The 11,599-nt window shown below is 49.4% G+C and overlaps 1 protein-coding gene across 2 annotated transcripts; it reads right to left on the bottom strand.

The window, feature by feature from the left end:
• Positions 1-6,600: 6,600 nt before the first annotated feature.
• Positions 6,601-10,168, bottom strand: LOC137755208 (asialoglycoprotein receptor 1). 2 transcript variants are annotated; one of them, XM_068531242.1, is made up of 9 exons: positions 10,001-10,168; positions 9,652-9,735; positions 8,231-8,347; positions 8,008-8,103; positions 7,865-7,936; positions 7,566-7,652; positions 7,311-7,462; positions 7,129-7,235; positions 6,601-7,016 (listed from the first exon to the last, which is right to left on the bottom strand). In XM_068531242.1, exons 2-9 carry the CDS (start codon positions 9,716-9,718, stop codon positions 6,854-6,856), a joined length of 861 nt encoding a protein of 286 aa, XP_068387343.1. In that variant the 5' UTR covers positions 9,719-9,735; positions 10,001-10,168; the 3' UTR covers positions 6,601-6,853. The 2 variants fall into 2 exon arrangements, with proteins under 2 accessions (XP_068387343.1, XP_068387342.1); XM_068531241.1 differs by lacking the exons at positions 9,652-9,735; positions 10,001-10,168 and having other exon boundaries at positions 8,231-9,042.
• Between the last annotated feature and the right edge of the window lie 1,431 nt (positions 10,169-11,599).

Below are 11,599 nucleotides of genomic sequence, written 5' to 3' on the forward strand. Positions count from 1 at the left end.
GTGCAGAGGGGAGGGAAGCCCTGGAATCAGTGAGGAGGTGTGTCTTTGATAGGAGCAGAGAGGCTCCACTGCCGTTAACAAAAGGGAAGGAGAGGTGTGTGGGTGGAGATGCAGGCGTGGGAGTTGGTACCTGGAGGTGGGAAAGTGAGTGTCTCCTTAGCTGCTGTAACACCAATCTTGGCGGTTTAGCATCACAAAGTGTGCTTCTCACTCACATCACAGGACAAAGGAGGACAGGTTTCCTCAGTGGGGTGGCTTAGGGGTCCAGGCCCCTCCCATCGTTAGGGCCTCCTTAGGATCCCTTCCATCTGGCCAGCTGAGAAGTAAAGAGACAGAATGAGAAGGACCAAGTAGGACGCATCATGGCCAGGCCTGGACACACACTACAGAAGTAGCACTGGCCAGAAGCCAGTCACATTGACCCAACCTACCTCCAGTGGAGGCTGGGGTGTGAATTCCCCCACGATTGGTGAGAGGAGATGAGATCAGTGCCGATCCAGGTGGTCTCCACCACGGAGTATGGGTCGGCGGGGTGGCGTGGGCTTCTCATCAGACCAGACATTTTCTCAGTGAAGTAAGAAGCAAGGTCATTGACTGAAAGCGAGGAAGGATCAAGAGAGGGAAAATTATGAAACAACAATCTTGGAGAAATGGAGAGCAGATCAATGAATAGAACCTGCAGGAATGTCGGGCAGTGATGAAGAGTCACTTGAAGCTGGTCACAATTTTAAAGTCAGACAGGTCATCATGTGCTGGTGTTTTTGTTGTTATTGGAACTGCTTCATACAGCCACATCCACCTGCCTGGGTGAAGGACCAGAGCAAGAGGAAAAGAATTTAACTGGGGTTGGAGTTTTGCCTGGTGAGAAAGACAGAGGGAAGGAGGAGCAAGGGAATTCAGGGTATGAAAGGATTATAATTATAATTTTAATTATAGTTGCTTCAAGCTCACGGAGAAGGGCAGTGAACATGACAAGGGAAAGATGATTTGAAGGAGCCACAAGAAGCCCCTGCAGTGTCCTCAGGAGACAAGCTTGCCTACATGGCTGTGTCCAGGCCAGGAAACTCTGAGGAAGGTTTTGAACCACTGGACCTTGCACGATTTGCTTAAGAGCAGTCATGTCCGGGCAGGAGTCTGGGCCCCGTGCAGAAGAGGCTAGTGTGACCACCCCACTGTTGATGGGAGGCATCCTTGGATGGCACATGGGGTTCATTTTCCAAGAGGTTAGGAAGTTGGCTGCAACATCTGTGAGAGGTAGATTCTCTCTTCTCCTTCAATTTGCAAACCATACTGGGTGCATCAAAGTGTACTGGCAACTTACTTGAATAAGTAGTTTTCATGTTTTCAATACGCAGTTTTGAAAAATGAAGATTCTCCTACATTTTTTTAGATTTACAACTAGGAAACCTTCTTCATATTAACAATCCATTTATATGTATTTTCCTTAAAGTATTCTATTGCCTATTTTCCAAGCACGGTTCTGCCCTGATTGGCTTTTTATTCTGAGAGGTTATGCAACATTTGCTTCATGATAGAACGCTGAGGTCAGTTCCTATTAAATGAGTCCTTCTGCAGACAGCACATTCAGTAGCCTTATCCTTTCGATGGAATACCGTACCATATGCTCAACTCTGAAAACCTTGAACACGGCCAAAATCCATAAAGATTATAAAAGCAAACTAAGCTGTGAACCTATAGTACATGTAGGCATTTAGCTAAGGATAGCAATTCAAACTGACCAGCATCCATTCAAAACAAGTTCCTCCTTCAACCTTATTTTTACTTGAAATCTGCTAGAAGAAACAGCAAACTGAAATTTGTTCTATGCACAAGTTAATACCACTGGCTCAGCAAATACAAGTTAGTTTGCTTTGGGCAGGAGACTTTTTTTGTAATGGAAAAAACGCACTACCAAGTAAGAGGACAGATTTTTGCTTAGAGCAGGAGGCCCTTTATTACTGCTGCAGAAAACAAAAGCCTGGCTGCGTTGATGTTTGACATTCACCTTTACTGAAATCTACATGATGCTTTTTGCTGGGTTTTTGTACACGTGAATATTGTCAAGCTGTGAAAGAAAATGGCTGGAGGTGTGCTTTGTGTGAAAGATGAGCAATAAAGTATTTGTACTTTCAAAAAAAAAAAAAAGTTTACTGGCATCGAGTAGGGAAGGATATGAAGAAAGCCCAGAAATTGCTGAAGATCCCTAAGAGCAACCAGATACCTATTGACCTCAAAAGCAAAACCTAGAAGATGGCATCATTTGTGAGGAAGAATGTTCCAGTGACGGGGGGATTTTTCGGAGGCTTTTGGCTTGGTATGGCATCCTTAGGAGGACAATTCCACTTCCATTGTCCCTGGATGGGTTTTTTCCCCTTCCATCATTCATCAAAATGTGTCAGTTGTGTTTCCCAACCAGCAGCCTCTACACTCCATCAAGAGACACTGAGTAGGAAATGGGGGAGCGGACGTATAAAAAAAAGAGAGAGAGAGAGAGAGAGAGACACTGTCTCCTCCTCCTCTTCTCCTGGGTCCTCCTCCCTGCCATGGCAAATCTGAATGGCTTTCTACAGACGTCCGTTGGTACAGGCTAACTAATATGGCCCTGACATGAACTTGATGACCATGGAAGAGACCCTTCTCCAGCACATGCCTCACTTGGCTAATCTCTAGGTCAGCAAGAATGTTTCTTCTCCCCCCCACACCCCGTAAGATACTTACCAGAATTGTTCCAAGATGTGTCATGTTCCAAGATGTGTCACCTTGGAGGTTGAGTGGATCCTCAAATGCTATTCCAAACTGTTGATTTGGAAAAGAAGTAGCAAGTGCATAGACCTGGTTATTATGTGCTGCGTGGAAATTAACTGAAAGCATTTGCCTTTAAGTATGAAATATTTTGGCATCTAGGTTTCTACTTTCCTTTTGAGTTGGTTTTAGATTACAGAAACAGAACTGTTGGTACCTGCTATTATTATCCTGACAAAAATGGCAACATAAGCACTATAATTGAAAAATCTGAATATGGGCAAATTTATGCTAAATGTATGTGCTGAAGGTATGGTGTTTGGTGGAAGGTCCTTAGGGAAATCAGTTGATTTCCAGACGGTGAGTCATTTAGGGGCATTAAGATATTATCCACGGGAGGACTTCCCTGGTGGCACAGTGGTTAAGAATCCGCCTGCCAATGCAGGGGACACGGGTTTGAGCCCTGGTCCGGGAAGATCCCACTTGCCGCGGAGCAACTAAGCCCGTGCGCCACAGCTACTGAGCCTGCGTGCCACAACTGCTGAAGCCTGCGTGCCTAGAGCCCGTGCTCCTCAACAAGAGAAGCCACCGCAGTGAGAAGCCTGCGCGCCGCAATGAAGAGTATCCCCTGCTCGCCGCAACTAGAGAAAGCCCGCGTGCAGCAATGAAGACCCAACACAGCCAAAAATAAAAATAAATAAAATAAATAAATTTATTAAAAAAAAAACTTGCCTTATGGCCCAGTATTTGCTCAATTTTTTAAAAAATGTACCAGTATACTTGAAAAGAATGAGTATTCTGTAGCTGTTGAGTGCACTATACTAAATGTGTCCATTGGATCATTATACTTCAACCTGGCACTCAAAACATCTGTATACTTAGTGATTTTTCGGTCTGCTTGATATATCAATTACCAACAGAGGTGCATTACAATCTCCTACTATGAATATAGATTTGTCTATTCTTTTTGTACTTCCAGATTTTTTATTTCATGTATTTTGTGGCCATGTTATTCTGTGCACATATATTTAACACTGGTGTATCTTCCTGTTGAACTAAACCTTTTATCATTAGGAACCGACCCTCTTTATCTCGAATAATAATTTTTGTTATAAAGTGTACTTTATAAGAAAATTATTTGGGGACTTCCCTGGTGGTCCAGTGGTTAAGACTCCACGCTCCCAATGCAGGTGTCCTGGGTTCGATCCCTGGTCAGGGAACTAGATCCCACATGCATGCCGCAACTAAGACCCGGCACAACCAAATAAATTAATTAATTTTTTAAAATAAGATAATTATTTGGTTAGAATTTTCCTAATATATCTTTTTCATATTTTCGCTTTCACCCTCTCTCTTTAGATGTGTCTCTTGGGCATGTGGTTGGACTTTACCTTTTATTCTGTCTGTAAGTTCATGTCTTTTAAAAACATAATTTAGGGAATTCCCTGGCAGTCCAGTGGTTAGGACTTGGTGCTTTCACTGTAGTGACCCGAGGTTCAATCCCTGGTGAGGGAACTAAGATTCCCGCAAGCCGCACGGTGCAGCCAAAATAAATAAATAAAGAGATAGATAGATAGATAGATAGATGATAGATTATTTAGTCTTTTGTATTTAATATAATCATCAACATATTTGGATTCATAACTAACACTTTATTTTTTCTTATCTACCTGTTCTGTTTTTCTCTCCTTTCCTGCCACCCTTTAGATGTTTTTTCTTCATTTTTCCCCTTTATAAATTTGGAAGTTAAAAGCTCTGTTTCTAAGGGATTAACCTAAAAATTACAACAATGGTAGGAGAAACTGTCTGTATTCTGCTGTTTCAGACAGTGTTACATAATTATATCCTCTATATCTGTTCTTCTGTAACCTTTTTCCTTTCTAAAATCATGTACCTGTGTTTCCTTTATTCTCCTTCATATTTGTTTGTTATTTACCTTTTCTAAGAATCAGATTTCGTTTTTACTGATGATATCTACATTTTTATTTTCTAGTGCATTAAGTTTTGCTTTTTTCAAATGTCTTATGTTAAAAATAAGCTTATTTCCATTCAGCCTTTCCTATTTTTTTTAAAAATTAATTTATTTATTTTTGGTTGTGTCGGGTCTTTGTTGCTGCACGTGGGCTTTCTCTAGTTGCGGCTAGCGGGGGCTACTCTTCATTGCGGTGCGCGGGCGTCTCATTGCGGCGGCTTCTCTTGTTTTGGAGCACCAGCTCTAGGCGCGCAGGCTTCAGTAGTTGTGGCACACGGGCTCAGTAGTTGTGGCTCACAGGCTCTAGAGCGCAGGCTCAGTAGTTGTGGCACACGGGCTTAGTTGCTCCGCGGCATGTGGGATCTTCCAGGACCAGGCATCGAACCCGTGTCCGCTGCATTGGCAGGTGGATTCTTAACCACTGTGCCACCAGGGAAGTCCCTTCCTATTTTCTTTAATAAATGTGCTTAAGGCTATATACTTTTCCTCTGGGGAACTGCTTTATACCATCCCACAATCTCAGTATGTAGTGTTCTTCTTGTTCACTTCTAAACCACTTGACTGTTTCATTTTTATTTTTTTTTAAACCCAAGTTATCTAGAAAGATGGTGAGTCATGTATATGTTGATAGATCTTTTTTGGCTATACTTTTGTGTTTATTTCTAACTTTATTTTGTTGTGGTCAGAGCATTGGTCCTTTTTAGAATTAGTGGAGGTCTTACCTGTGGGTTAATTTGTCCATTTTGGTTGATAAACCCATAAGTGTCCATAAAGTCTTCATCTGTTTGTCCTGTTAACTCCCATCTGGGTTGTGGATTCTATTTGCTGTGGTTTTCTCTTCCATGGTATTGGTTTTCCTCCCATGTTGGTGATTCTGGGTTGTGGGTTCACCTTTGCATTTGTTGTATTTGTTACCTAACTGTGGATGCTGCTTCTGTTCACATTGGGGTGGTTCTGTTCCTGGGGGCATTGCTGGAGGTAGGATGATCCCAGTGAAACCAAGCAGGACCCTGCGGGGACCTCCCAGATACAAAAGCCCCTCCATGTCCCTTGTCTCTTGTTTGTAAAAAAAAAAAAAAAAAAGAAAGAAAAAGCTGTACTCTCCCAAGCCTCCCCTGAGTCACAAAAAAACAAGCTTAAGAAGTTAATGATTAGGACAATAGAGTCACAGAATCTTTAGTTCCTCCCTGAAGGACATAGGCAATAGTGTCTGAGGCACACTCCTGAGTTGTTTTGCAGATACTAAAACCACCACCAAATGGAAAAAGTTAACTGCACGATGACCAGGCTGTAGTCATGACATAAGCTGCTCCATCTTGTACAATTCAAGAACTGGTCTCAAGGAAATGGGACCAAACCGACCCTGGAACTGAAGATTAACTCTACTTGAAACAATCAAGACGATGCTGATCAGACCTCCGCATGACCAACGTCAAGGTGATTATCAGAGTTAACTGTGCTATTCTGCATGTAGCCCCCTGCCCTGCCTATGTACCCATGAAACTCCCCTTTAAAACCTTGTGCGCCCTGATCAGCAAGGGGAAGTTGCTTCTTTGGGACATGAATCCACCTTCTCCCCAGGATTGCCAGCTTCCTCAGTAAAGCTATACTTCCTTTTACCCAGCACTTGTCTCTCAGTATTGGATTCTTGCGAGACAAGCAGCCGAAACTGAGTTCAGTAACACCAGTAACAATGCCGCTTTACACCTGAGACTCAGGGAGCAGAATAACTTGCCCTAACTCACATACCTGTAAATAAGGAATCCAGGCCACCTGGCCCAAAGCCCAGACAGCTCTCAGGATGACCCGCTGCCTGCCCAAGGCTATCTAGTGCCAACCTGCCCAATCCCAATTCCTAATCCCCAACAACAAGACAACTCAGAATGTTTCATATATTTCTCTTCTTTTTACTCTAAAAAACAAGTTGACAATAATAACCTGCAAACCACAGAAAGTGGCATGGGTTTCAATCTCTTCGCCCCTCCAAACATCAGTCTACATTCCTCAGACACCACCCTTCCCCCTTCCCTCCAAATCTTAGATGAAAATCCAGAAGCCCCCAGATAGGAGGGTCCCCAAACCAGGAGCCCTATGGCAGGTAAAGGCATTGAGGAAATAAATTAGGGGGAGAGGAGGCTGCTAGCTTTCGCTGTCCCTGTCCCGCTGTGTCTCGCAGACCCACCGGTAGGGCCTCTGACAGACGTCATCGTTCCAGCGGCCGTCATCTGTGAAGTGGGCACAGTCCTCACCTCCTCCGAGCCCGTGCCCATACCAGTCGTCCGGCTGCTCTGGTCTCCAGTTCCTAAAGAGACCAGATGGATGCAGGCCCGAGGGGCCCAGACCCTCAGCCAAGCCGAGCAGCCCCCGGCGCGCTGGGACCCGCCAGGCTGGGACGGTGGGGCGCACACACTCACTTGAAGCCCGACTCATAGTCCGTCCCGTCTACCCATTTCCAGGGCCCGTTTTGGTCAGTGAGGCCCATCCAGGTGTTCACAGGGCCCATGTGGTGCTGGATAAATTTCTGGGGAGAGAGAAGGGGCTGGTGATCTCTCCTTAGACCTGCCAGCCTCCCAGCCGAGCCCTGCCAGGCCCTCACCTGCTCCTCCCAGGAGCCCACCACCACCAGGTGGGCGTCCTCCAGCTGGCAGTACTTCTCAGCCTCGGGCCAGGGCTTCCCCGAGCGAGAGAACCAGTAGCAGCTGCCTTCATGCTCCACCCAGTTCACGGGGCAGCAGGTCCTTTCAGAGCCTGGGGGGGGGGTGGGGAGGGGGGCGGGGACAGGCAGAGGGAGGGTGAGGGGCTGAGCGGAAGTGGGCAGGAAAGCGGGGCCGGGCAGCACCCACCCCCTTACCGTTGCCCTGGAGGACGGCCATCTGACAGCTCAGGCTTCGCAGGTCAGACACAAAGTGCTTCACGTGGAGCAGCAAGCTGGAGTGATCTGGGGAGACAGAGTGCAGAGGGGGAGGGGAATGAGCGGGGGAGGGCAAGGAAGTCAGGATGAAGACTGGGGCTGGGAAGGCTCTGTCATCTGCGTGCTGGGGCGTGAAGATGGATCACAGATGCTCCTGCCGTAAGGCCCCTTGGTTTGGCCTGAGAGACCCCTGTATCCTGCACGCGGAAGCCTGTGCGCACACAGGCTCCCTCGCTGACCTTCACTCAGGTCCTGCTGCTGTTTCTCCAGCTGGGACTCCAGGGACTTCATCTTTCTGCCCACATTTCCTCCTAGAGGAGAGACTTGCTCAGTGTCCCAGTGTCCCTACGTTCCCAGCCCCCCCAGCCCCAGCCCTCCTCACCCTGGACGCTCAGGGCCTTGACCTTGGCCTCCGTGCTCACTGTGAGGTTGCTGAACGTTTCTCTCAGGGCCCGCAGCTCCTCCTGCAGCTTGGAGTCTGGGCAGAAGAGGGTGTGGATAGGACAAAATTAGGAGGTTGTGTCCACCATCACAGCAGCCAGCACGTCCCCTACCCACCCACCCTCAACATTGCTCCCTTCCCAGCCCACCCCTGGGGAACCCACTCTGGGATCCGATCACACAGACAACCACCAGCAGCAGGAGGCTAAGGCCGACGGAGATCAGGATGAGGCTGGGTCCGGAGCAGAGACGCCGAAAGAGTGAGTGGGGAGGAGGCGGCCCTGCAAGAGGAGAGGATATCAGGAGCCTGGGGCAGCTCTGGGGTCCTAGAAGGAGAGCAGCCTGAGCCTCCTCTAGCCGACTAGGAGGAACGTTATCGATGAAGAAATTCGGGCGGTGGGTGGCCCGGAGAAGCCAGAGGCAACTGGAGGTGGGGAGGGGCGCGAAGCTTTGACCCGCCGGAGCCCTACCCAGGCCTTGGGCCTTTGCTGACACCTGCTGGCCGGGCTGAGTCACTGCAGCCTCAGAACTCAGCCTGGAGGATGGATGGAGTTTGCGAGCTGGAGGAGACTGGTTGCGGGGGGGACCGCCTTGCAGGTGGGGCAAGAGGAGTGGATTTCTTGGTTTCCCGTCGAATCCCACTCCTCTTTGGCTGCGCGCAGGGAAAGAGGCGGAGTAACCAGACTTCAGGTCCCTCAAGTTGCTCCCACCCGGGAGCCCTGTCCCTGTGAGCTGGAATATGGGGGCTTCCCCTCCATTTTTGCCGTCAGTCCCTTCCCCCATCGAAGGTCGCTGCCCACTCCCATCCACCAAGAACTTCATCCTGGCTCAGCCGAAGCAACATCCCTGCTCGCAGGAGAAAGAAAGGGGGCTTGCTTTTTGATGTAAGAGAGCCTCATCCTCCCCCAACCAGAGATCCCTCAGAGCCGTCGCAGAAATCTTCCCCTTGACCAAACTGATCCCTGGCACCAATGCACTCACGCACACTCACACACACACGCACACTCAGCGCACTCACACACGCACACTTACACACACTCACACACACACGCACTCTCACACACACTCAGCACACTCACACACTAACACGCACTCACACACACACTCAGCACACTCCCACACTAACACTCACGCACTCACACACACACTCAGCACACTCCCACACTAACCCTCATGCACTCACACACGCACACTTACACACACTCACGCACTCTCACACACACACACACACTCACACAGCTGGCCAAGGCTCACAGGGTGTTGAAAGAGGAAAGAAGAAGGAGGCCTAACTTCTTCCAGTTAGTCCCACACCCCTGGGCGCCCCCCTCCCCAGGGTCCTGAGAAGTCGGTGACAAGGTGAGGGACAGGAGGGTCACGCAGAAGCCTGGGGGCAGCCGTCACCAGGAAAGGAAATCCAGCCCTACACCCTGCACCTCCCCTAAGAGGGGCGGCTCAGACGCGGTGTCCCTGGGAGTGGGGCAGACCCAGGGAGAGTCGGGGTTACAGAAAGAAGCAGGAGCTGAGTGGAGGGAGCGAGAGCCACCTAATGCTCGCCTTTCAGAAATGGGGGGAGGCCTCTCCTCACTTTTTCTGTGCTGATGGTCATTCTCCTCGTTGTCCAGATGCTGAAGATCTTGATACTCCTTTGTCATGGTAGGGCTGGCTGGACCTGGGATCAGGTCAAGGCTGGGGTTAGGGCTGAGGCTACGGCGGAACAGAGTTGGGGTGTGTGGTCCAGTCCCTTTCTAGGTGATCAGCAGCTGCACGGAGACCTTTCTTCTTGCTCCCATTCCCTCCCAGGCCTAACATCCAAAATCCATCTTCTACAGTTTTCCCACTCCATCCCAAGCCCTCCTGACATGGGTCCCCTCCATCCCCTCCCCCACCCCACCCCCCCAGTTAGTCCCCTCCCACAGCCTTTCTTCCCCTTTTACTTGCTGAAGGTCTCAAGGTTGACTCCTGGGTCCCTCGATGCTGCGCAGATCCCAGGCTAAGAAACGGGCTGAAGCCTGGCGGATTAGGGTGCGCAGACAGCCCTGGATGGTGGGAGAGGAGGGGGCAGGGTCCATATGAGGGCCCTGAGCCCTGTGCGTCTGCCTGTCTGTGCGTCTGCGTGTCTATGTGTCCAAACACACCAAACCTGGCATCTCCAGTGCCCGGGACTTTGGACGTAAACAGAGGTAGAACTGGATTTGGAACTCTGGGGGTGTGGGGCTGGGAGCGGGGGATGGGTTGCCTCTTCTTTTCTTCCCAGGGATGGGGAGTCTCCCCGGTCTGTCCCCATTCCTTGTATGCAGTCACCTCACTCATGGCACCGTTTGGGAGGGGGCCAGGCCAGGAGGGGCCAGGGTGCAGTTTGCGGTTTCCCCTCTGCCCCTCCCCCCTTTCACTTCCTGCCTCTGAATTTCCCAGAATTGGTGGTGTCTCCAAATATCCCTGACCGGGATCAGAGGGGCCGATCTCCGCTCTTGCCCAATCCAGGCCTGTGACCCTGGCATCTGAGCCTGGGCCCGGCTTCCCTGGGGCTCAGCCTCCAGACTCCCCAGCCTGGGGCTGAATGGCTTTGCTCTCCGGGGGAGTAAAGTCCTCCCAGCTGCGTAGGGGGCAGTGCGGGGAGAGGCCGGAGGACAGGCTTTTCCCACTCAGCTGGGATTGGTGCCAACAAACCTCCAGTGACTCCTGTGTGCTTTTCCTTCATTACCTCCTCTCATTAGTCCCCCGAGCACATCCCTATTCGATTCGCAGATGAGGAAACCGAGATCCTGAATGGTAAGAGCTTACCCAGGGTCACACTGCAAGGAACAGCAGAGGGAGGACGGGATGTGGGCAGCTGGACTCCAGGACCTGTGTGCTGCCCCCAGAACCAGGGTCCCATCCCGTCACCATAGCTGGGCCCCGGGGTCCCAGAAATGCTAAAAGTGGTCCCTCACAGCCCCATGGAGAGTTCAGGGAGTGTTGTGTTCAGAGAGGAGTGTCTGGATTGGAATTATGCTAAATTAGAAATTGGGCGACGTTAAAGACGTTAATAAGTCTCGCTTTAGTACCAAATGTGAAGTCACGGGAATCCTAGGTTACAGTTATTTCAGTGAGAAAACTAGACCTGAGTTAGGAGAGTTTACATCACATGAGATATTCAGGAACACATCCCTTGCGTAAAATAAGAAGCCCTGGCTGCATGCTCCTTTGTCTGTGTCTTGAAAAGCCCCACGTTGGTTGCATGCACTGGGACTGTGGCCAGTAATTCTGGTGACTGTTGGGCTGTTAATTTGGCTTACTCTGGTATTATCGCTTACGATCTGGTTTATTCAGGCAAACAAACCTACGATGTTTCGGTCAGAATAATGGTCATCCTTACAGGAGTGGTGATTGGAAGGGAACTTCTGGGCGATGGAAATGTTCTACTTCTTGAACTGGATGCCAGTTGCAAGGCTGTGTTCAGTTTGTAAAACTGCTGATAGCTGTACACTTAAGATCTGTGCATTCTTCTGTTTGCATCTTATACAGGAATAAGATGTTCCTGCAAGCTGGTTCTA

Source organism: Eschrichtius robustus, chromosome 20, assembly GCF_028021215.1.
Source record: "Eschrichtius robustus isolate mEscRob2 chromosome 20, mEscRob2.pri, whole genome shotgun sequence".
In the NCBI taxonomy this organism is placed as follows: domain Eukaryota; kingdom Metazoa; phylum Chordata; class Mammalia; order Artiodactyla; family Eschrichtiidae; genus Eschrichtius; species Eschrichtius robustus.

Coding starts and splice junctions, on each gene's coding strand:
- LOC137755208 (XM_068531241.1), bottom strand. CDS start 8,888: ATGAAGTTCTTGGTGGATGGGAGTGGGCAGCGACCTTCGATGGGGGAA. Junction 8,104..8,230: donor CTGTGTGATCGGATCCCAGA/GTGGGTTCCCCA, acceptor TCTTCTGCCCAG/ACTCCAAGCTGCAGGAGGAG. Junction 7,236..7,310: donor TGGGCTCCTGGGAGGAGCAG/GTGAGGGCCTGG, acceptor CTCTCTCCCCAG/AAATTTATCCAGCACCACAT.